Source organism: Lycium ferocissimum, chromosome 1, assembly GCF_029784015.1.
Source record: "Lycium ferocissimum isolate CSIRO_LF1 chromosome 1, AGI_CSIRO_Lferr_CH_V1, whole genome shotgun sequence".
Lineage (NCBI taxonomy): Eukaryota > Viridiplantae > Streptophyta > Magnoliopsida > Solanales > Solanaceae > Lycium > Lycium ferocissimum.
The window spans coordinates 19,228,207-19,248,804 of record NC_081342.1 but is presented as its reverse complement, the minus strand read 5'-3'; the positions used below and the strand labels follow the sequence as shown (position 1 = coordinate 19,248,804).

The following is a 20,598-nucleotide window of genomic DNA, read 5'->3' as shown; positions in this document are numbered from 1 at the left end:
ACTATTATAGTCACACTATCAAGCATGTTTCTTTCAATGTTAAAATATTAACGCATTCATATGGTGTTATTTGCTCAACATCACTCCTAGTACTTAGAGGTGGTGAATTTCCTTACGTCTGTTAACGTTTCTCCCTCTACGTAAATGCAATGGACCGTCAACCTTGACTTGTTGGTTAGATGTTCTTGAACTTCTGAGTTTTAGATGACTCATTTGCTATTTGTTTGCTCAGTTCCTAGAAAACTAGTTTACTTCTAGGAACTTGGTTTATTAAGTAGTCCTTTTCTAAAAATCTAGCAATTGTATTAACAATTACCTTATTTTCTTTTAGGACAGTAAATAAACCTCCTTTCGTTCCCTTTGGATATCTAATAAACATGCGTACATCCGTTCTTGATTCCCACTTATCTGTTTTCCCTTTGAACACGTGTGCTAGACAACCTTATATCCGAACATGTTGCAAATTTGGCTTATATCCAATCCACTGTTTTATGGGTATCAAAGGTTCTAACATAGAAGGAATTAAATTAAGAATGTAACTCGCAATTTCTAAGCATATCCCAAAACAAAAAAGCAAATATAAATAAGTCAATCATTAATCTTACCACCTTCAAAAGTCATATTTCTTTTCTCTTCCGCACCAATCTATTGTAGAATACTTGGTGTAGACAATTGAAAATGCAATCCCCTATCTAATAAGTCACTAATGAACTCTACAAAGAGGTACTCGCCACTACGATCAAATCGCAATGACTTAATATATTTTCCCTGATGCTTTTCGTTTTTGCTATAAATGCCTTGAAATTTTCAAAATATTCAGGCCTATAGAGCATCAAATAAATATATTCATATCATGAGTAATCTTCTATGAATGTCACAGAATACTCAAAATCACCTCTTGTCTTGAAGTTCATTATACCACACAAATCAGAATGGATTAGCTTAACTTATCATTAACTTTATTTCCTTTTAAAAGAAAAAGTCTCTTAGTCATTCTTCCTTCTAAATAAGACTCACAAGTTGGTAGTGCTTTCACTTTCAATGAACCTCAAAAGTTCATCATTTGACCAACTTTGAAATTCTATTTAAATTAAAATGACCTAGACACAAGTGCCACAGATAAGTCCATTCAATTCACGAAAGAAAAATAAATTCTCTTATGGGACAGATTAACATTATTCAGTTCAGAAGAGTTATTAATTTAAAGTGTCCATGCATCAATGTACCACAAGAGATAAAATGTTTATCAAACTCAATAACACAAGAGTTACAAGAAAAATAAACTAACTATCCATCTCTTGTTTGGTTAGAAACTGAAAATAAATTCTTTCTAACAAAAGTTACATATAATGCATTCTTTAATTAATCTCTCTATCTCTATCGAAGAAATTCGACTAGTAGTAAGTGGGCTGGATAAAGTCTATTGAGAATTTGAGATATAGTAATTAAATAGATCATTAGTTATGTAGTAAGAATAATAAAATTCAAAACACACATCACACATACAACCATGCATACTGAATAGCTAGATTCGATAGGGAAACTTAACTATTCATGCAAACTATATGAGTCATGCCAGATAATTCACCCCATAAATTAAACCAGGACCAACTCAGATAAAGAGTAAACTGCTAATTTAAGTTAGGTAAATATCACTTTTAATAAACCCTAATTCCATTGAACCAACGTGTAACTCAGTTAGAGAGTCAAGACAAACTATCAATTAACTAGGGACTGAAGCACAGTAATTTACCATAATAAATCTATCCGATGGGGAAGAAGACCTACATCAACATATAAAATCATTATATCACTATTATATACAACGGAGACCATAGAGAATGAACCCTACCACCCTTTGTTTGAAGAAATAAAAGTTTTATTTAACAAAAAAATTCCAGAAAACAGAAAAACGACCAAAAACTCATCTAAACGACCTCGGATGGCCTAAAAAGAGCCCAGTTCACGAGCATATTGCTCAGTGGGTTGTTTTTGATGAACCTGCCAAATTTCGAGTCAATCAGTGTTCGTCAAAAATCAGAATTCCGAAACCATGATCAATTCGGATAAGAAAAATACTTTTTTTTCCAGCCAAAATAGAATTTAAAAACATATACATTTCTTCAGTAATTCTTATCACACATCACCATTAGCGTACTAATCTACATGAATCAAGAACGACGAACAAAATTTTAAAAGTATGTTTAAATAATCTCAGTGTTGCTTTCTGGAAATTAGCATGTATGTTTAAATAATCTCAGTGTTGCTTTCTGGAAATTAGCATGTTTATGTAATCATTGAATATAAAATTCAAAACACACCACATAGATATCCATGCATCTTGAACAACAATTTTCAATATAAAAGAACAATTCATGTAACATATATATGTGAAACCAGATATTCACTCTATAAATTTAAAATCAGAGCTAACTCAGACAAAGAGTATGTTGCTAATTTAAGCCAAGTGAATATCATTATCATTATCTCTAGTTCCATTGACCCAACATGTAACTCAGATGGAGAGTTAATACAAGTTATCAATAACTAGTGATTATACCTAGTGACAACCCATAATAAATCTATCCGATGGGGAGGAAGACCTAAAGTCAACACATTAATTTATTATTTCACTAGTACTTAGTCATGAAAACCATAAGGAAGAATCCCTACCACCATTAGATCATAAGCAAGTAATTTTTCTCAAAAAATTAATTTTTCAGAAAATGAAAATTGCCCAAAACACCATCTAAACAACCCCGAATCACCGAAAAACAACATCTTACTGGTCGTTTTCGATGAACCTACCGAATTTCAAATCAATCAGAGTTCGTAATATTCCAGATCTCTAAATCTATGACCAAATTCGGAAAATAACTTATTCAGGCGATTCAAGAAAAATAATAATAATCTGATCCTTGTCCTTATCATATATCAATTCACGTTAAATCATCATTAGTAATCATGTTCCGTTATTTAACATAAATAAAACCGACATAAAGAATAATTTTCATACTTAAAACACATTTTAATCTGAAAGAACTGCCTAAAACTCATCTAAACAACCTCAAAATGCCGAAATAACACATTTTACTAGGTCGTTTCCGATTAACGCACCAAATTTCAGGTCAATCAGAGTTTGTGAAATTCTTGACCTCCAAAACTATGACCAAATTCGAAAAAACAATTGTTTTAAGCATCTTTAGGCCTTAAAATAAACCGATTCTAATTTTCATTCTCTTTTATAATTATTCCTGAGCACAAGACATACTTTGTGTCCTTCCTTTCAATAAGAAACACAAAATCTTCTTTCAAATAATTACCCTCCCGATCAATACACCCGAGAATCCAAGATATTATGTTTCCTCATTTTGAATGAAAACTTCAATATCTCTTCTCATGATTTCATTAAGCGCTACTAGTATCTAAAGGCACATCTTCTATCAGTAGATAAAACACCACCACTAGTATACACTTATTCAGGACAATTCTCCACAATACATTGAGAATATGCAATGACTCAAATAAATAAATCACATTAGTGAATCCTATATATTAATCATAATTCTCCATTCATGTATCAATATAATCTCACATGTATAAACCTATTAAGAATTTTTAAATGACTCCACATAAATAATCCACTTTAATAGTAATTACTTATTAATCATAAATTCTTATTAATACAAAATTATATGTGTAATAATACAACACTCATATAATTATTCAACCAAAGAGATGAAATACGCTAAATCTTTTTCTGTTTCACAATGAAACAAAGATATCAATTAGCTGAATCCAAATACTTGCGGTGAAGCTACACCCTTTTCATGATTAAAACAAAAATAATAGTGTTGCCTTAAAGATCCCACTTTAAAAGAATCCAGCAGCCTTTTCTTAAGTAACAATCATGGAAAGAAAAAAAAAATTGAAGCATTAAGATGCTTCTGCCAGCGCCCTAGCGCCGTCAACCATTGCCACTTTTTTTTTTTTTTAAAGATTGGTCTTGTTAAAAAGAAAATAAAGCTATTAAATCTTAGCAGACAAGATTTTTTTTCTTTTTCTTCTCCTTTTCTTTTTAATACAAAAACAATTTTTAGAAAAACCTTAAAAGATTACTTGATCAGGCTTTCCGCGACGTTCTCGTCGCAGCCTATCAACCAGCATCCTCCGTTTTTCTCTTTTGTTTTCATTAATTTGCCTAAATCAACACTCACAAATTCTCTGAAACTAGAAAATTCTTACCGTCACAAAAGCCACCGACAACAGTTCATAACAGCTGCACGTTTCGTATGATTTTATCGCGATAGAACTAAAAATCATGAATCACACACACACATATATATCTTCGTCTAAGTTATCTATTTAGATGCAAGCAGGCTCTTGATGTCAATTGATGGAGTAGAGACATAAACAGCGGAAGCAAATAGTCAGGATCGAACTTGTATGTAATATAGATAACACATAATCAAGATATTAATCAAATATAAAATTGATACTTATCTCTTGAAGCGTGAATGCAACCTTAAATCTAACCTTCAAGCACGAGCAAATACCATCGATGCATTCATCCTCCAGTTTCACGGTCTTCTATTGTGTAACCCGAATAATGTCAGAATCTACGAAATTCGTGTGGGCGAATTTCTATGGAAAAAGTGTAGAAACTTGTAAAACCTCTTATCCTCCTTATGGAATAAGACCCCTATTTTATAACTACAGGTTTTAGGGATTTCACCCTTTTTTCAAAACCTGTTGAGTCTTTATTTTCCACCAAGAAATAATATTTCATTTAATTCTTTATTATTCGGGCACAGCAGGGACCAAAAAATTTAATTAACGAGGCTTTCTATTATGGAATTAATTCAAAAAATCTGAATTAATCCTACCATAATAAATTACGAATTATTCCACTAAAAAATCGTATTGCACTCCTCGGTTCAATTTGAAATCATACATTAAAACTTATTTAACTCCCCATGTTAAGATTACGGATGCTTAATCAATTAAATTAAATTACTGACAATTTAATTCATTGACTAATTGAATCCTTTATATTTTTGCTTAACTTGCATCATGTGACGGATACAAAATCCACCTGCAGGGTTTTCACATGAGACTTATAAGCATCTATAAAAGGGTATCATTAATCTCAAAGTCGAGACATGGATTCTATCAACTAATTATTATTTCACAAATGTAATTTGCCATTATCCAATTTAGGGAATACATAGACCCTCGATTGAGTCGTACCTTTTAATAAATCAAAATAATGAACAAATCACATTGATCATAATAATTATATCAAGATTAAGAGTATAAGTACATTTAATGAACTAGAGAATTTGTTTTATATATTCGACAAAAACACTTATCTCTACTTGGTCCGTTCAATACATACAAAATGTACTAGCACAAGAAGACAGAACTATACCGTTCTCATAATGAAGATACATTATATTAATCTTGTGCTACAATCATACCGATGGCTTTGTCCAATTTCCATCTTAGATTGTGAACATAAATTTTATACTTATAAGAACCGAGGATTTAATTTTTCGTGTATAAGCTAAACTCTATACACTAAATTATCTACTATATAAGTAAAGGACACACATACACTAGTACATGATCTATTTAACTCTTTATTAAACAATGAATAAATAATTGTTCTATAATAAATATTATATTCAAATACATGGTTAATAGTATATATCCCAACAGGTACTGCCTCAAACCCTTAGTAGACGTACCCCCGGGTATACAAGTTATTTACGGTTTAGAATTAACTTTGAATTTAAAATTAACTGCTTATTGAAAAATGAAGAATATTTGGAAAAGATGAACTTACACTATAGAATCTAATTGCTTATTGAGAGTGATTTTCAATCATGAAGCAAACATTGAAGTGGTTTGAAGGATTCGAGGTTGAAATTAAATTTCAGACCGGTTTTAAATCTCTTCGTTTAGTAGTTCAAAATTTAGGCACACGGATCTAAAATTTGGGACTACCAAGTTTGGATTGTAAAGCCGAACTTCAGACATTTTTGTCTGAAATTCTTTTGGCAAGTCTAATTTCAGACATGTATAAGGTTTGAACTTTAGACATACATTGGCTTTGACAAAGGCAAACTTCAGACGACATACATGAAGTTTTTAAAACTTCAAACTCGTACATCTAAAGTTGATTTATAAGCGGCTAAAATTTCAAAAACTTATGAAAGCATTAAATAGAAGTCCTGAAATGGCCTGTCTGTGCACTTTTCCTAAGGGTGAGCTAGAGCAGACTATACCTTAACAAGATCAGATCATTACAAGTGACATTGAAGCTAGTACCTTCCCCTAATGTGGTGATGGGATAGATCTCATCAACATCTTTAAATGAGAGGTGAGTGTAACAGCCCACGATCGCTAGCAATTGAACTTGAAAAGAATTCATTGTGATAATGTCCAATTTATTTTTGTTATTCCCACTTTTTAATATTATTAGGTGTAACTCTTTTTTCAAAGCAGGTGTTAGTTGCGATAACATTATAATTTATTTTTTTTTTGATAAAAGTATAAGTCAGGAAATTCTACTCAGAAAAGAATTTATCTCATATAAGTTGATAATATAAATGATATTAACATGATTCGCATAAATTTGTCTTGCAAGTTATTTGTGTTATTCTCAATTTACTACAACAACAACAACAAACCAGTGAAATCTCACAACATGGGGTCTGGGGAGGGTAGAGGGTACGCGGACCTTACTCCTACCAACGGTAGGACGGGCTGTTTCCGAAAGACCCTCGGCTCAATAGAAAACATAAACAGAGGTCAGATAAGGCCAAGAAATTCAAAGCGATATGAAAATGAAAATAACGAAAGCGACTGAGCCATGATGAAGTAGTTGACAAAGGGACAGTAGCTATCACAGATAAAATAAGATAATCAAAGTATAGGAAATAACAGATAGTAGCAGAAATCAAAGCACAAGAAATTATAGCGCGATAATGCGACACTAATATGAAAGGATAAACGAGATTATCTACTAGCCTTCTACCCTAATCTGAGTTCTCCATACCCTCCTATCTAAGGTTATTCTCAATTTACTATTTACTTATTATAAATAATTATTTATAATTGTATTAAGTGATTTACTATAGTATAGAGTTTCTTTACATCGTCTATGCACTCAAGTTTGAAAAATTAATTATAGGAAACCTAATTTTCCGTCTTTTTTGTTAATTTTGGACGATAACATACTAGTAATAATTTTGTGTGTGGTAAGCAGTGTTTTAAAAGGCAGTTTCAGAACTTGCCTCAGGACTCCACCAGGGGCTGGGCACTAGCAAAACGCCTCGGGCTTACGTGCGGGGCTTAGTTCATGTGAGGTTTACACCCTAAGCGCCCGATTGTACGCCCTAAACACGCCTAACGCTCAACGCTCGGGCTCGCCTAACAGTTCTTACACCAATTATATGTTAAATTCCTTAATTAAAAGCGTTCACTCTTATAATTCTTTAACAAATGAATGATACTTAATAGTTTTTGATCTACAGAAATAAGATGATTAGGTGTAACTCAAATAACAAGTCGTAATATGCATATTTATTATTTGAGAACATCGTGACGGTGAATATCACTTTATATTTCTTTTAAAAATACATAACCGAATTGTATATTTTCACTTGTCATTGGTCTTTTGTCATATGTATCAAAATTATCATATTTTATTATTACTCTATTTGAAAGTAATTTTATTTTTAGTCATAAAGGAATTATGTTTTAATTATAATACTGATGAAGTTTATTGATTATTTGCTTATAGGGAAATAAAATGAATAGTATGAAAGTAATATTGTTTTAAGAAATTATGATTTTATCATTGTTTGAGAGTTAAGATGTTAAAGTTGATTTACATTTCATAATTTTCATTGTATTATTTATACTTGTAAATTATGTTGTATATAATGAATTACTTTCATTAGTTTTTTTGTGAAGGTTAAACACATCTATATATACTAGTTATGTGAGGCCGTCTAAAGCCCAAACTCAAGATATAAAAGCGAGATATTTTAACTAAAGAAATATAATTTGTGTTAGTACAAGTGTACAACAACAACAACAACCATATACCCGTCTTAGTCCCACAAGTGGGTAATTATATAAAAGCAAAATTTTCATTCCACTCCTTTAATATTTTAACTTCCATTTTGATGAAATTATAACTTATGTATCCTAATTTTCGAAGTTATTTAGTTCTAAATAAATAATCTATACATAGTTAATGAACTTTTAAGACAAATACATAATTTAACTTGTGCGGCGGATGGAATTTGAGCTCCTCCTCTTAATTAGGGATTAGGGGTTCGAACATGGACATGGAAAAAAATCTTTAGAGGAAGCGCTCCCCCGAATAGGCGCGATGCGATGCGAATTATCGGATTAATTGGGCTCGAATGCGGATATCGAGCAACCAATCAGAAAATCAAAGAACGTGAAAAATGAGGTAGGAGGTTTGATAGCTTTTGAAAAGTAGACTTTAAAAACAAAAACAAAAAAATTGACATAAATAAATAAGATTAGGACCTAAAAGTAATTAATTAAAAAGTTTTTAAAAAATTTGAAAATTATTGTAAGGACTACAAAAGTCCCCGGAGCTCGATAGGCTTTTGAAAAGTAGACTTTAAAAACAAAAAACAAAAAAAATTGACTTAAATAAATAAAATTAGGACATAAAAGTAATTAATGAAAAAGTTTTTAAAAATTTGAGAAATTATTGTGAGGACTACAAAAGTCCTCACATTCCCTCTTATATATAATAGTAAAAATAAGATTAGGACCTAAAAGTAATTAATTAAAAAGTTTTAAAAAAATTTGAAAATTATTGTAAGGACTACAAAAGTCCCCAGGCTCGATAGCTTTTGAAAAGTAGACTTTAAAAACAAAAAACAAAAAAATTGACTTAAATAAATAAAATTAGGACATAAAAGTAATTAATGAAATTTTTTTAAAAAATTTGAGAAATTATTGTGAGGACTACAAAAGTCCTCACATTCCCTCTTATATAATAGTTGATATAAAATAAAGACTATATCAATTGTTTCTTCTAACTTTTGTTTTGTGTATTCCTTTCTATATATCTTCCAATACAAACAAGCTCATCTATATATAGAGAAGGAAAAAGCCTTCTAAGACAAGCCATAGTTGAAAGGCTTCTAAAATAAGCCATAATACTTCTAGGACAAGCCATAAAATCTTAATGACTAAATGGCCAAGTAAAATGGACATACAATATAATATTTACAACACTCCCCCTTGGATGTCATTAATAGACGATGTCTCATTAAAACCTTATTAGGAAAAACCGTGGGGGAAAAAGTCCTAATGAAGGAAAAAAAAGTACACATATCTAGTAATGTCGCTTTAAGAGTCAGCCTCATTAAAAACCTTACCAAGAAACCCAATGGGACAAAACTTGGTTAAGGAAAAAAGTACAACGCGTATTTCACTCCCCACGACAAGACCAAGATTCGGATGTCGGAGTCTTCGCATTCCAATCTTGAATATCATCTTCTCGAGTTGAAGTTGGCAAAGATTTGGTGAACAAATCTGCAGGATTGTCACTTGAACGGATTTGTTGCACATCAATATCACCATTCTTCTGGAGATCATGTGTGAAAAATAACTTTGGTGAAATGTGCTTCGTTCTATCTCCTTTGATGAAACCTCGCTTTTAATTGAGCTATGCATGCAACATTATCTTATATAATGCGTGGGTATTTTTGTATCACAATTCAAGCCACATCTTTCTCTGATGAAATGTATCACTGATCTCAACCACACACATTCTCTACTTGCTTCATGAATAGCGATTATCTCAGCATGATTTGAAGAAGTAGCAACAATGGACTGCTTTGTTGATCTCCATGATATAGCAGTACCTCCGCACGTAAACAGATAGCCTGTTTGAGATCGAGCTTTATGTGGATCAGATAAATAACCTGCATCTGCATATCCAACAAGATCTGTACTACCTTTATTAGTATGTGAGGCCCGTGCTAAGCCCGGGCCCAAACTCAAGATATAAAAGCAGATATTTTAACTAAAGAATGGATATGGAAAAAAATCTTTGGAGGAAGCGCTCCCCCCGAATAGGCGCGATGCAGTCGATTATCGGATTAATTGGGCTCAAATGCGGATATCGAGCACCAATCGGAAAATCAAAGAACGTGAAAAATGAGGTAGGAGGTTCGATAGCTTTTGAAAAGTAGACTTTAAAAACAAAAACAAAAAAATTGACATAAATAAATAAGATTAGGACCTAAAAGTAATTAATTAAAAAGTTTTAAAAAAATTTGAAAATTATTGTAAGGACTACAAAAGTCAAACCGATAGCTTTTGAAAAGTAGACTTTAAAAACAAAAAATAAAAAAATTGACTTAAATAAATAAAATTAGGACATAAAAGTAATTAATGAATTTTTTTTTTTAAAAATTTGAGAAATTATTGTGAGGACTACAAAAGTCCTCACATTTCCTCTTATATATAATAGTAATATTTATATTATTTTATAAAATATTAAAAATTAAATAATCATGGGCTCGAGGCATATGCAAATGCCCCCACCTTTTAAAACACGGGTGGTAAGGAGTAAATTTACTAAAGACAAGTGAAACACAACTCTGTAGTCTATACAACACACGCACACCCTCGCTTTCATCACTTCCATTGCGCCTCCAAGAATACACAAATGGAGGCTTCTCTTTGATATTAAGCTAATAATAATAATAATACACAGCTTTTGGACTTCAACTTCATTAGTGGAATACCCAATTTGCACTTGTTAGTAAATCCACACTCTTTTAACTTCTTGATTTGAGTTGATTTCTTCTGTTTCTTGCTATTCTTGTTTTTATTTTTTTTGTGCAATTGTTAAGTTATGATGAAATCTTGCTTTATGTGCAGACCCATCTGCAAATTTATGCGGGTTTACAGTGATAAAGATTAAAAAAAAAATTACTAGGGTTTAAGAGTTTGCCTTTTCCCCAAAAGATTAAAAGAATCTTTTTTTTTTGTTCACTTAGTTTCTTTTCAGTGTTTTCTGCAAATTATGTGGTTTTACAATGTTAACTCGGTGTGTGTTGATCTGGGTTTTAGCTGCTGCGAATTTATTAGGGTTTAAGAGTTTGCCCCTTTCTCAAAAGAATAAAAAAAGAATTTTTTTAAATTTTTTTTTATGTCCACTTAATTTGTCTTCAGCATTGTTTGCAAATTATGCGTTTTCACAATGTTAGTCCGGTGCTTGCTGATCTGTGTTGTAGCTGCTGTGAATTTATTGGGGTTTAGGAGTTTGCCCTTGTCTCCGAAAACAAAAAAAAGTTGACTTTTTTTTGCGTAAATTTTCCTCAGTATTCTGTGGATGATAGTATTGGTTTGGTTGAAGTGATTTAGTTTTAAGGTGTCTTGATTTCCATTGAGCTAGAGCTTAATGTTGGACCTTTTGATTATTCTTCCATACAAAGAAATATGTTGGGTTTATTAAGACCTCTGTCTCTGTCTGTCTGTTCACTTTTTAAGCTTCAATCTTAGTAGTGGTAGTTACTTAAGCCGAGGGTCTATCGGAAACATCCTCTCTACCTCTACGAGGTAGGATTAAGGTCTTCATATACTCTACCCTCCCCAGACCCCACCTGTGGGATTACACTGGGTTGTTGTTGTAATCTTAGTAGTGGTATTTGTTATCAGACATTTGGGGGTTTAATATTTCATACTACTGACAAGAAATTGTTATGATAGGTTCATGCCTGAGCATAATTCCCATTGGTGACAGGAGTGAGGAGTCAAATTGATACTTACTGTAAGCAATCAAGTGCAATAGTTTTAACAAGTACTAGGGGTGTCAAATTAGCAGGATAAAGTGGTGGTCAATAAACTTGTCATGACCTTATTTGAACTTTGCTTGGGCCAATTCAGGCCAACCCTCAGGGGTTGGCCTGGTGGCAATTGACTTGAGCCTTGGGGTGCTCCCTTTCAAGGTCTCAAGTTCGAAACCCGCTGGGTGCAAACAATTTCTGAGGGCCATCGGATCGGGGAAACCCGAATTACCCGTGGTGCACTTGCGGGAAACTCCTTGCCGAGGGCCTGTGCACCCCCGGGATTAGTCGGGGCTCAAAGAGACTCGGACACCCGGTGCTTAATCAAAAAAAAATTCAGGTTCAACGGGTCATAACTCAACCCATCCAATTCATACATTCTTTAGTTTTTTGTCTGTTTTATAATTTCTTTAGTTACCTAATCAAACTAATAGTTTGGCCAAGCTTCTCCAAGGCCAAAAGTGCCTCTTTTTTTTTCCTTCGAAATTGAGGTGTCTGTCCAAGCTTTTAAGAGAAGAAAAAGTGCTTTTGAGTAGAAGTAGAAGCTGTTTTTGAGAAGCTGAAAAAAAGTAGCTTCCCCCCAAAAGGACTTTTTGAAAAGCCCTTTTGAGAAAATGCACTTTAGAAGCACTTTTTAACGTTTGGCTAAACACTAAGAAAAATAACTTCTATTTTCTTTCTAATTTCTAGAGAGGAAAAGTGGATGAAATTGTGGATGATATCTTTTCTTGTTACTTGACAAACTACTATTATAGGTTAATTTGGTTTGTGCCTGAATTGGCTGATATTTGCATTTAGTCCAAACTCAACCTGCTCAATTTTGGACGAGTGGGCAGGATACACTTATAGGGGCTACATTTGACACCCCTACAGGGTACCATGCTTCACTAGCATCTCCCCTCATAGTCTTACTTAGGTAGCTTCAAATGGTGGTAGGTAGCGTCTCATTCAAGATTTTGGTAGCCATTGGCTGCTGTTGAGATGGTTGCACTGACTTTTGCTCCAATGGACCAATCTACTGTCTACGCATGGAAAAACATTTCACATGTTCCTGTGGCTTTCCTGTCATCCTTTATCCCCCTCTCTCTGTGATGCCTATGATTAAGAATTCTATATTTGTGAGGATAGTTTTATCATTTGATCCAACAATCTAACAATAAATGAATTTCTGTTGTTCAAAATATGTTCTGACTTTAAATGATATTTCAACATCTTTAGGGTCTGAGGTGCAGGATGAATAAGAAGAAAAATCCTCTCGTATTCTTAGATGTATCAATTGACGGAAATGCTGCAGAAAAAATTGTTATTGAGGTAATATATGAACTAAATCTTACCAACCTTCATGGTTTTTCCCTTTTTTTTTTTTTTTGGATATTTCTCCTTTCTCTTTCTTATGAAACGACGTCTTGAAATTGTTACGATATGTCATACATTCCAATTAGCCTTATTTTTTGGAACTGTGCAGCTCTTTGCAGATATCGTCCCAAAGACTGCAGAAAATTTTCGGTCACTCTGCACAGGTATATTGCTCGAGATGTTATTTGCTTCATGCTAGATGGTTACTTTGCTCGAGGTCCCCCATACACCCCCCCCCCCCCCCCCCGCCCCGGCCACAATGTAGGCCAGTGACGAACACCATCATAATGCTGCTATGGAAAATGTGAGACTATCCATTGTTTTATGAAATCCCGTGGCCTTAATCATATCTTCCCTGTAGAACCTGCCAAAATTAAGGCCTATGAACACCTTCCAAGATGCTACTTTAGAAAAGGTCAGACTATCTATTGTTCTGTGAATCTTTATCCTACTCAATGAAAATATGAGTAAAAGTGTGCTGATGGGGAAAGGTAATGTTACTTAGGGTCAAGGGAATTGGTCGATTGATGAGTAATCTAGAGCTGAATGATTATTTGTCATGCTGCTTGACCTACATGGGCCGTATATCTCATTAATTTTCCTTATCAAAAAATAAAATAAAAATTGTCATGCTGCTTATGAGAGTGCCCCACATTGGTTAAGAGTGTGTTGTCTCCTTATATGGTATATGGTCTTGGATCCTCAACCATGAGCTAGTTTTTGAGATTGATTTAGGCCCAATGTTCGTTTTTTTTAACACATCAGTATTAGACCTATCCATGCGGTTTGTTTTCTAGTGGTGGATCCCCCCACCATATGTTATGTTATCCACACGGCAGTTATCCAAGTAGGGAAATACAAGAACAGAGATGTCTGGCTTTGTTATTATGTTAAGAAAAATAGATCATGGGACCCCAATGGTATGGCCTAGTGGTCAATGAAGTGGTTGAGAACCATGGGGTCTCAGGTTCAATTCCCAATAGAGACAAAAAAGACTAGTTGATTTCTTCCCATATATCCTAGCCTGGGTGGACAGAGTTACCTAGGACTAGTTTCTGGTGGGAGTGGCGGGTATCCCGTGGAATTAGTCGAGATGCGCGCAAGCTGGCCCGAGCACCACGTTTATAAACAGAAATAGATCATGGGCCTAGCTTGACCTCTGTAATTGTTCAAGTCCGGGCATGTGGGGGCATTGAAATCCCACATTGGTTAAGGGAATGAGTTGTTGTCTCCATATATAGTCGTAAATAAACCTCATTTCATGAGTTACTATTAGGGTGGAGTTAGCCCCAATGTTTGTTTTCTTAGCACGGCTAATTTTGTCTTATTTTGGGGTGAGGGCAAGTTTTGTTTAAATTTTTGAATATTTCTTATTCATGCGTGCATTGAGTGATTAAGAAATCAAATATACCTGCATAACAATGAATCATTGTGTATGGGTGTTTTGTTTGTTCTCATCGGTTTTCATTTTCTACATTAATATTTTTTTTTTGTTTTTTTGAAACTGGTAACTTCATTTTCTACATTAATATTATTTTCCTTTTATTGACTTTCAGTGCTTGCATGATTTCACGAGCATAATTGGTTGATCTTATACATGTTGTGATTTCAATGGTCTGTTATGTTTTGAAGGTGAGAAGGGAGTTGGAGAATCTACTGGGAAACCTCTGCACTACAAAGGATGCTTATTTCACCGCGTAATAAAAGGGTTTATGGCACAAGTATGTACGCTTTCTCCCTCGCTTTGATATTTGTATTCTTTGTCCTTTGAGAATAAACAATGTAGGAATTGATGTACCTTTATATTTATTTTACCCAATCTAATGTCTCATAGGAAGAGCAATTGTTTCCACCAGCTTGATATGTGATAATTCCGGAATTTGCGTTTGAAGTTCACTAGTTTTTTTCTTTTTTCTACATCGACAGAGAATTATACTCTTTAATCATAAAGCCCCATCTTACTGGTCCCCAATATCATGAGTTATTTTTTTTTTTTTTTTGGGTTAGCTTCTCTCCTGATGTATGGATCAGTGTTTTAAAAGGCGTGGGCGTAAGGCAAGGCGTTTTGCCTCGGCAGGGCATAAGCCCCATGGGTATTTAATTTTTAATATTTTATAAATTAATAAAATAAATATAAAAAAAAAAAAAATTAAAATTATTAAAAAAAAAAAAATAGAAAAATGTATATATCTATTATTAATATGCTAACATCTGCACGAACCATTAAAAAAATATTGAAAAAGTGAATGACTTAAAGATACATTACACCAATAACATGACTACGATGAAACATAATTAGAGGTATAAAACTGGGTTTACCCTGTGCGCAACCGAAGGGTAGCGGCTGCGGGTTCCCATGTCATCAAAAAAAAAAATTAAAAAAAAAATAATTAGAGGTATAAAAGTGATACTCCATCCTAATAATTCAAAGATAAAATGACAATAACTATAAAGTTATTGTTTTAAAACCTAAAACTAGATAACAAATTTATACTCATTCTAATACAAATAGCCACAAATAGAGTCTTCAGAACATTATCTAAACTAGAGCGATACCAAATGAAATTCTAAAACTAAAAACTATTTTGTAAAAGATAAATTGAAGAATGCTAAAAAGATTTTGAAGAAAATAAAGCATAAAGATGGAAAATGCAAGCATGGAAGCAGAGTAAGAATTGGAGGACAAAACTCTTACTGGGTATCTTTTACTATGTAAACAACAATGAGAAAAGATTATGAAATTAGAATAAACAATTATTATTATTTTTTTTTGACTTTTTGAGATTTCTAGTTTGAGAATTTACTATGAATTAACTTTTGGATATTTAATTTTTAAAAAAAGATTTATTAAGCAATTTTGGCTCAAATTTGAAAGAGTTGTTGGGGCTTACGCTCCAAATGAACACCCAAAATATTGGGGCTTACGCCTAGGCGAATGTCCAGAAGGTTGGGGCGTACGCCCCACGATACTTACGCCCCGCACGTATGCCTCGGAGCATTTTTGGTACGCTTCACCCCGGGGCTCGCCCCAAAAATGCCTTTTAAAACACTGTATGGGATTAAGAAGGGTTTGCTTTACATATTTTATGGATCTCTTGTGAAGCAGTGCATATCTATATCTGTGGTATATGTCATTTATCTCAATTCTCATGTGAGAAAATAATTGTGTAGAGAGGTTAATATCAGCTGATCCGCTTCATGAGCTGTTTGGGCTTTGGTTTGATGACTATAGTAGGCATTTAAGAATATAGCTATTTTTGCCTTTATGTTTCTTGCGCAATCTACATAGGGCTTCTTGATTTCCCCCTTTATTCAATATATTGGGGAATAATCATCAGTCCCATGACCTCTTTCTGTTTTCTACAGGGTGGTGATTTCTCCAAAGGGAATGGTATGCTTTTTCCCCTTCTGGGCTCTGAACTGTCAATGGTGCAGAGGACTCTTTAACTTCAACCTCTTGCCCAGAAAGTAAGGCACGGACTTTTAATGTTTTGCAGGCACTGGTGGAGAGAGTATATATGGAGGGAAATTTCCAGGTACATTAGTATATGTTTTGAATGTTTGATGAATGGTAATAGGTTGGTTACTGATGGTATTTTTTTCTCCATTTAGATGAAAACTTCAAAGTTGACCACACTGAGGCTGGTCTTCTCTCGATGGCAAATAGTGGTCCTAATACAAATGGATCCCAGTTTTTCATTATATTTAAGAGAACTCCCCATCTCGACGGGTACTTATCTGATATATGAGGGCACATCAGTTACAACTACGTTTTCTCCTTCACTTACAACCTTGACATATATGTTTCTGTTGCAGGAAGCATGTTGTTTTCGGAAAAGTTGTAAAGGGAATGGATATTGTGAGGAAAATTGAACAGGTGGGAACAGACAATGGGAAGCCTTCTGGGCTTGTGAAAATTGTCGATTGCGGTGAACTATCTGAAAGGAAAAGTAACGATACAACCAAAGCAGAGAAAGGTGACTTTAGCTACTGCGGTGTTACTGCCTCATCTAAGAGAGTGCTTTCTGTTGCTCATTTGTATGTTGTTGCCTTATCTCCAGGGAAAAATAAAAAGTCAGCAAGAGCTCTTTCCTCTGATGATGATTCAGACGGTAAAGAAAAGGGGAAACGCAAAGCATCCACCAACAGAAAGAAAAAGAAAAAGAGGAGATACTCTTCATCTGATTCTTACAGTTCTGAGACAGATACTGATTCCTCTTCAGACTCTGACTCAGATTCTAAGCTGGACTCCTATTCTTCTAGTTCTTCAGGTGATGAAAGGCGTAAGAAGAGGAAGAGGCCGACTAAGAAAGAAAAGAGTCGACGTGGGAAGAAAAAAGACAGTAAGAGGTCGAGGAGAACAGTTCATCGAAATAAAAGATCAAGACGCAAGTGGTATTATTTTCGGTCCGCCATTATTTGTGCTATTAAGATGTATTCAATTGGTGGTTCAGTAGATTTATTTTATTCTCATTGCATTCAGGAGCTCTGAGAGTTCTAGTGGCACAGACAGTGGGAGTATGAGCAGCAGCAGCAATGGTGGTAGTAGCAGCAGTGATAGCTCTGATGATGAAAATGGCAGGCCCAGAAATTCTGGACGAAAAGGTCACTTTTAATTTTATTCATGAAGGTGGAAAGACATGAATTATAAGAAGATTTACCGACTTATTCGTTGATCTTATGTTACAGGTTTGGGGAAGAAATCATCAATCCCTCTCGAAGGACAAGCTGTTTTGAAGCAGCAACTGAATCTTGAAGAGGGTGAAATATCTAAGAATGGTAAGCTTCCAAATAACGGTAATGGTGGAGACGTACAAACTGAAAGGACTCTCGCCACAATTCATGAATCTGATAATTCGAGCAGATCCAGGTCCCTTCCTTGGCTTTATTGGATGCTTTATTGAATGCTTCATAATAGTTAGACATGTTTTCACACACAAGTGAATTCTCTCTTTGCATGATAAACAGGAGCCCAGCACCAAGTCCTAAGGGGAAGCCAAGGCCCAGCCGCCGGAGCAGTCGAAGTATGAGCCCAGCAAAAGTACCTGACAGGCTTGATCAAAATGATGGAAGTCATCAAATTGGATCAAAGGAGAGAAGTTTATCAAAGAGTCCTTCACGAAAAGCTACTCAGCCATCTCGCTCTAGTCCTGGCAAGGATTTATCTGAAAACCGTTCTCCAGAAGGAACAAAACGAATCCGGAAAGGCCGTGGCTTCACTGATCGCTATTCATTTGCAAGACGCTATCGCACCCCATCTCCTGAGCGTGCACCTTACAGACCTTATGACCATGGTGGGAGAAATTTTCAGGGGAATCGTGATAGGTAAATTGAGTTCAAAAGTAAAAATGTATGTGATAGGGGCAAATCCATTATGCATGCTAAATACATTGTTATCTTTTTAGGTACTCAAGCTATAGAAACTATTCTGGGCGCTCTCCACCCGGACGGTACAGACGGTCACCAAGAGGCAGAAGTCCACCCAGGTTTTCCTTCAATTTCTTCTGTCTATGATTTTTGGTTAACTCTTTTGTATCATTTAGGATTTAAGCATGTAAAGATGACTTCACATCCCTTAACCCCATTTTCTTTTTCTTTGTTCAGTAGATACCGGCGCAGGAGTCGAAGTAGGAGTGTTTCTCACAGCCCTAGGCGTGAGAGGCGTCGAAGTAGGAGCCCTTCACGCAGTCGCTCCCCTAAAATCAGTGACAGATTGAAGTCTCGTCTTGGGCCTCGTGTGGATGATCAGCGTTCTCCCACTAGGAGGTCAAGCTCAAGATCTAAAAGCCCTCGATCTCGCGATGCTGCTCCAAGGAAGCACAGTAGAAAAGTAGGATCTGCATCACCTAGTAGTTCGAGATCAACCTCCCCTGCTCGACAGAGGGGTCTAGTCTCATATGAGGATATCAGTCCCACCGGGACAAACTAATATGTACCCTTCAAGCTCATATACGAGCCACTAGATTTGCGAAAAGTTTATGGTCTAGGTTTAAACTATGTTTCATCAGATGTTCTCTTAGCTGGGATTGTCAATTCAGTTTTATCATTTTTGTATTTCAGTAAGCTAGTGGTTCAACATTGATTATCTTATTTACACACTACTGTAGCAGCAAAGCTTCTGATAAGAACTCCATTTGTGGTTTACCATTTCCTGGAGTAAGGTCCAGATTAGTTTTTCAGAAATGTCATTATTGGTCATAAGGTGATAGTCGGTGATGTCAAAAGTTTGGTGTAGATAAAGCTATGCACAAGTTATAGGCAGGTTTATTAGGTATTTTTCATTTGGCGACGTTAATCTCCGTGTAGTTATCCTATGTTAGATTTGGTATAGAATAATATTGTGGTACACAACATCATATTTGTGTTGCCAGTGAGCAATCGCGGAGGCTCAACTTATTTGACCTCCGCGTTTGCGGTCATATCTCGCGTTCGCGAGGCACTGGGCCCCGGCTTGATTGGTCAACACTTCACCGCGATCTTGGTCTTTCCCCTTTGCAATCGCGGCGTGCACTAAAACTGTGCACCAACTGCGTTTTATGTTCTAACATGTCTGAATTGAGCCTTGGGTAACCTCCTAAACCCCGCGGTCATAAATGGTACTAGTACGAACTTATACGTACACTCAGAACTCAATTTTCAAATGCAAATCGAAAATTAGGTTGTTACACACCCATGGCTAGGTTCACATTTACTTAACTACGATAGGCCTTGGGTTTCCATCCTGGTGTTTCATCCAAAATAAATTGCCAAATTAATTTAATTTCTTTAGTTCTTTTTCATTTTCGACATTCCATACTTAGATTTCGTCAAGTTAAATATTTAAATATCATTTTGTTGTCGAACGATTCTAATATTAAAATTTACTAGTCGTGTAATGACTTTCTTCTAGTAGCATGTGTCGTTATTTCAAAAACCAATCTAATTACTCCCTCCGTCCCAATTTAAACTCATGATATAAAGAATAATATATGATTATCTTGTCATACTTTTTTCTTACGATTTCCCAAAAAGCCAATCTAATTAATTAAGTTCCTGGAGTTCCTGAGATGGCTGTCTTAAGAAAATAATTCAAACTTGTGACATAAAGAATAATAATTGATTATCTTATTATACATTTTTCTTACCGTTTTCTTTTTATTTGAAATCTTTATCGGGTATAATAATAATAATAAGTCTTTTGTAATTAAAACACCATGCGGGATCTCTCTATTTAATGAATCCTAATATACAAAAAAAAAATCCTGCTAATATATCACTAGTATAAAAAGAAGAACAATACTAATATATACTTTATATATACTATTCAAAATATACTACAATATATTAGAAAAAATTCAAAAACAAGGTAAATTATTAAAATAATTAAATCTAAGAAAATACTATA

At 34.5% G+C, this 20,598-nt stretch overlaps 1 protein-coding gene and 1 long non-coding RNA gene across 6 annotated transcripts; both read left to right on the top strand.

Moving 5' to 3' along the window:
- Nucleotides 1-10,648: 10,648 nt before the first annotated feature.
- Nucleotides 10,649-19,422, top strand: LOC132051496 (peptidyl-prolyl cis-trans isomerase CYP63). Of its 5 annotated transcripts, none has more exons than XM_059442635.1 (14): nt 10,649-10,827; nt 13,091-13,169; nt 13,324-13,378; nt 14,847-14,935; nt 16,581-16,605; nt 16,712-16,750; nt 16,827-16,944; nt 17,031-17,191; nt 17,276-17,609; nt 17,698-17,819; nt 17,904-18,084; nt 18,183-18,539; nt 18,620-18,700; nt 18,819-19,422. In XM_059442635.1, the coding sequence occupies exons 2-14, from the start codon at nt 13,092-13,094 to the stop codon at nt 19,141-19,143; spliced, it is 1,965 nt and encodes a 654-aa protein (XP_059298618.1). In that variant the 5' UTR covers nt 10,649-10,827; nt 13,091; the 3' UTR covers nt 19,144-19,422. The 5 variants fall into 5 exon arrangements, with proteins under 5 accessions (XP_059298618.1, XP_059298608.1, XP_059298599.1 ...); XM_059442625.1 differs by having other exon boundaries at nt 13,077-13,169; XM_059442616.1 differs by lacking the exon at nt 10,649-10,827 and adding an exon at nt 12,244-12,976 and having other exon boundaries at nt 13,077-13,169; nt 17,701-17,819.
- On the top strand, nt 14,945-16,045 carry LOC132051514 (uncharacterized). The gene is made up of 2 exons (XR_009413744.1): nt 14,945-15,515; nt 15,611-16,045. It is a non-coding gene; the product is annotated as an uncharacterized LOC132051514 (long non-coding RNA).
- Nucleotides 19,423-20,598: the final 1,176 nt, after the last annotated feature.

Bases quoted from the DNA above. Each gene is read 5' to 3' on its own strand.
- LOC132051496 (XM_059442600.1), top strand. From the start codon at position 12,887: ATGGAAAAACATTTCACATGTTCCTGTGGCTTTCCTGTCATCCTTTAT. The intron at 13,379-14,846 runs GTATATTGCTCG...TATGTTTTGAAG, and splicing joins TTTTCGGTCACTCTGCACAG to GTGAGAAGGGAGTTGGAGAA. The intron at 16,606-16,711 runs GTATGCTTTTTC...AATGTTTTGCAG, and splicing joins TGATTTCTCCAAAGGGAATG to GCACTGGTGGAGAGAGTATA.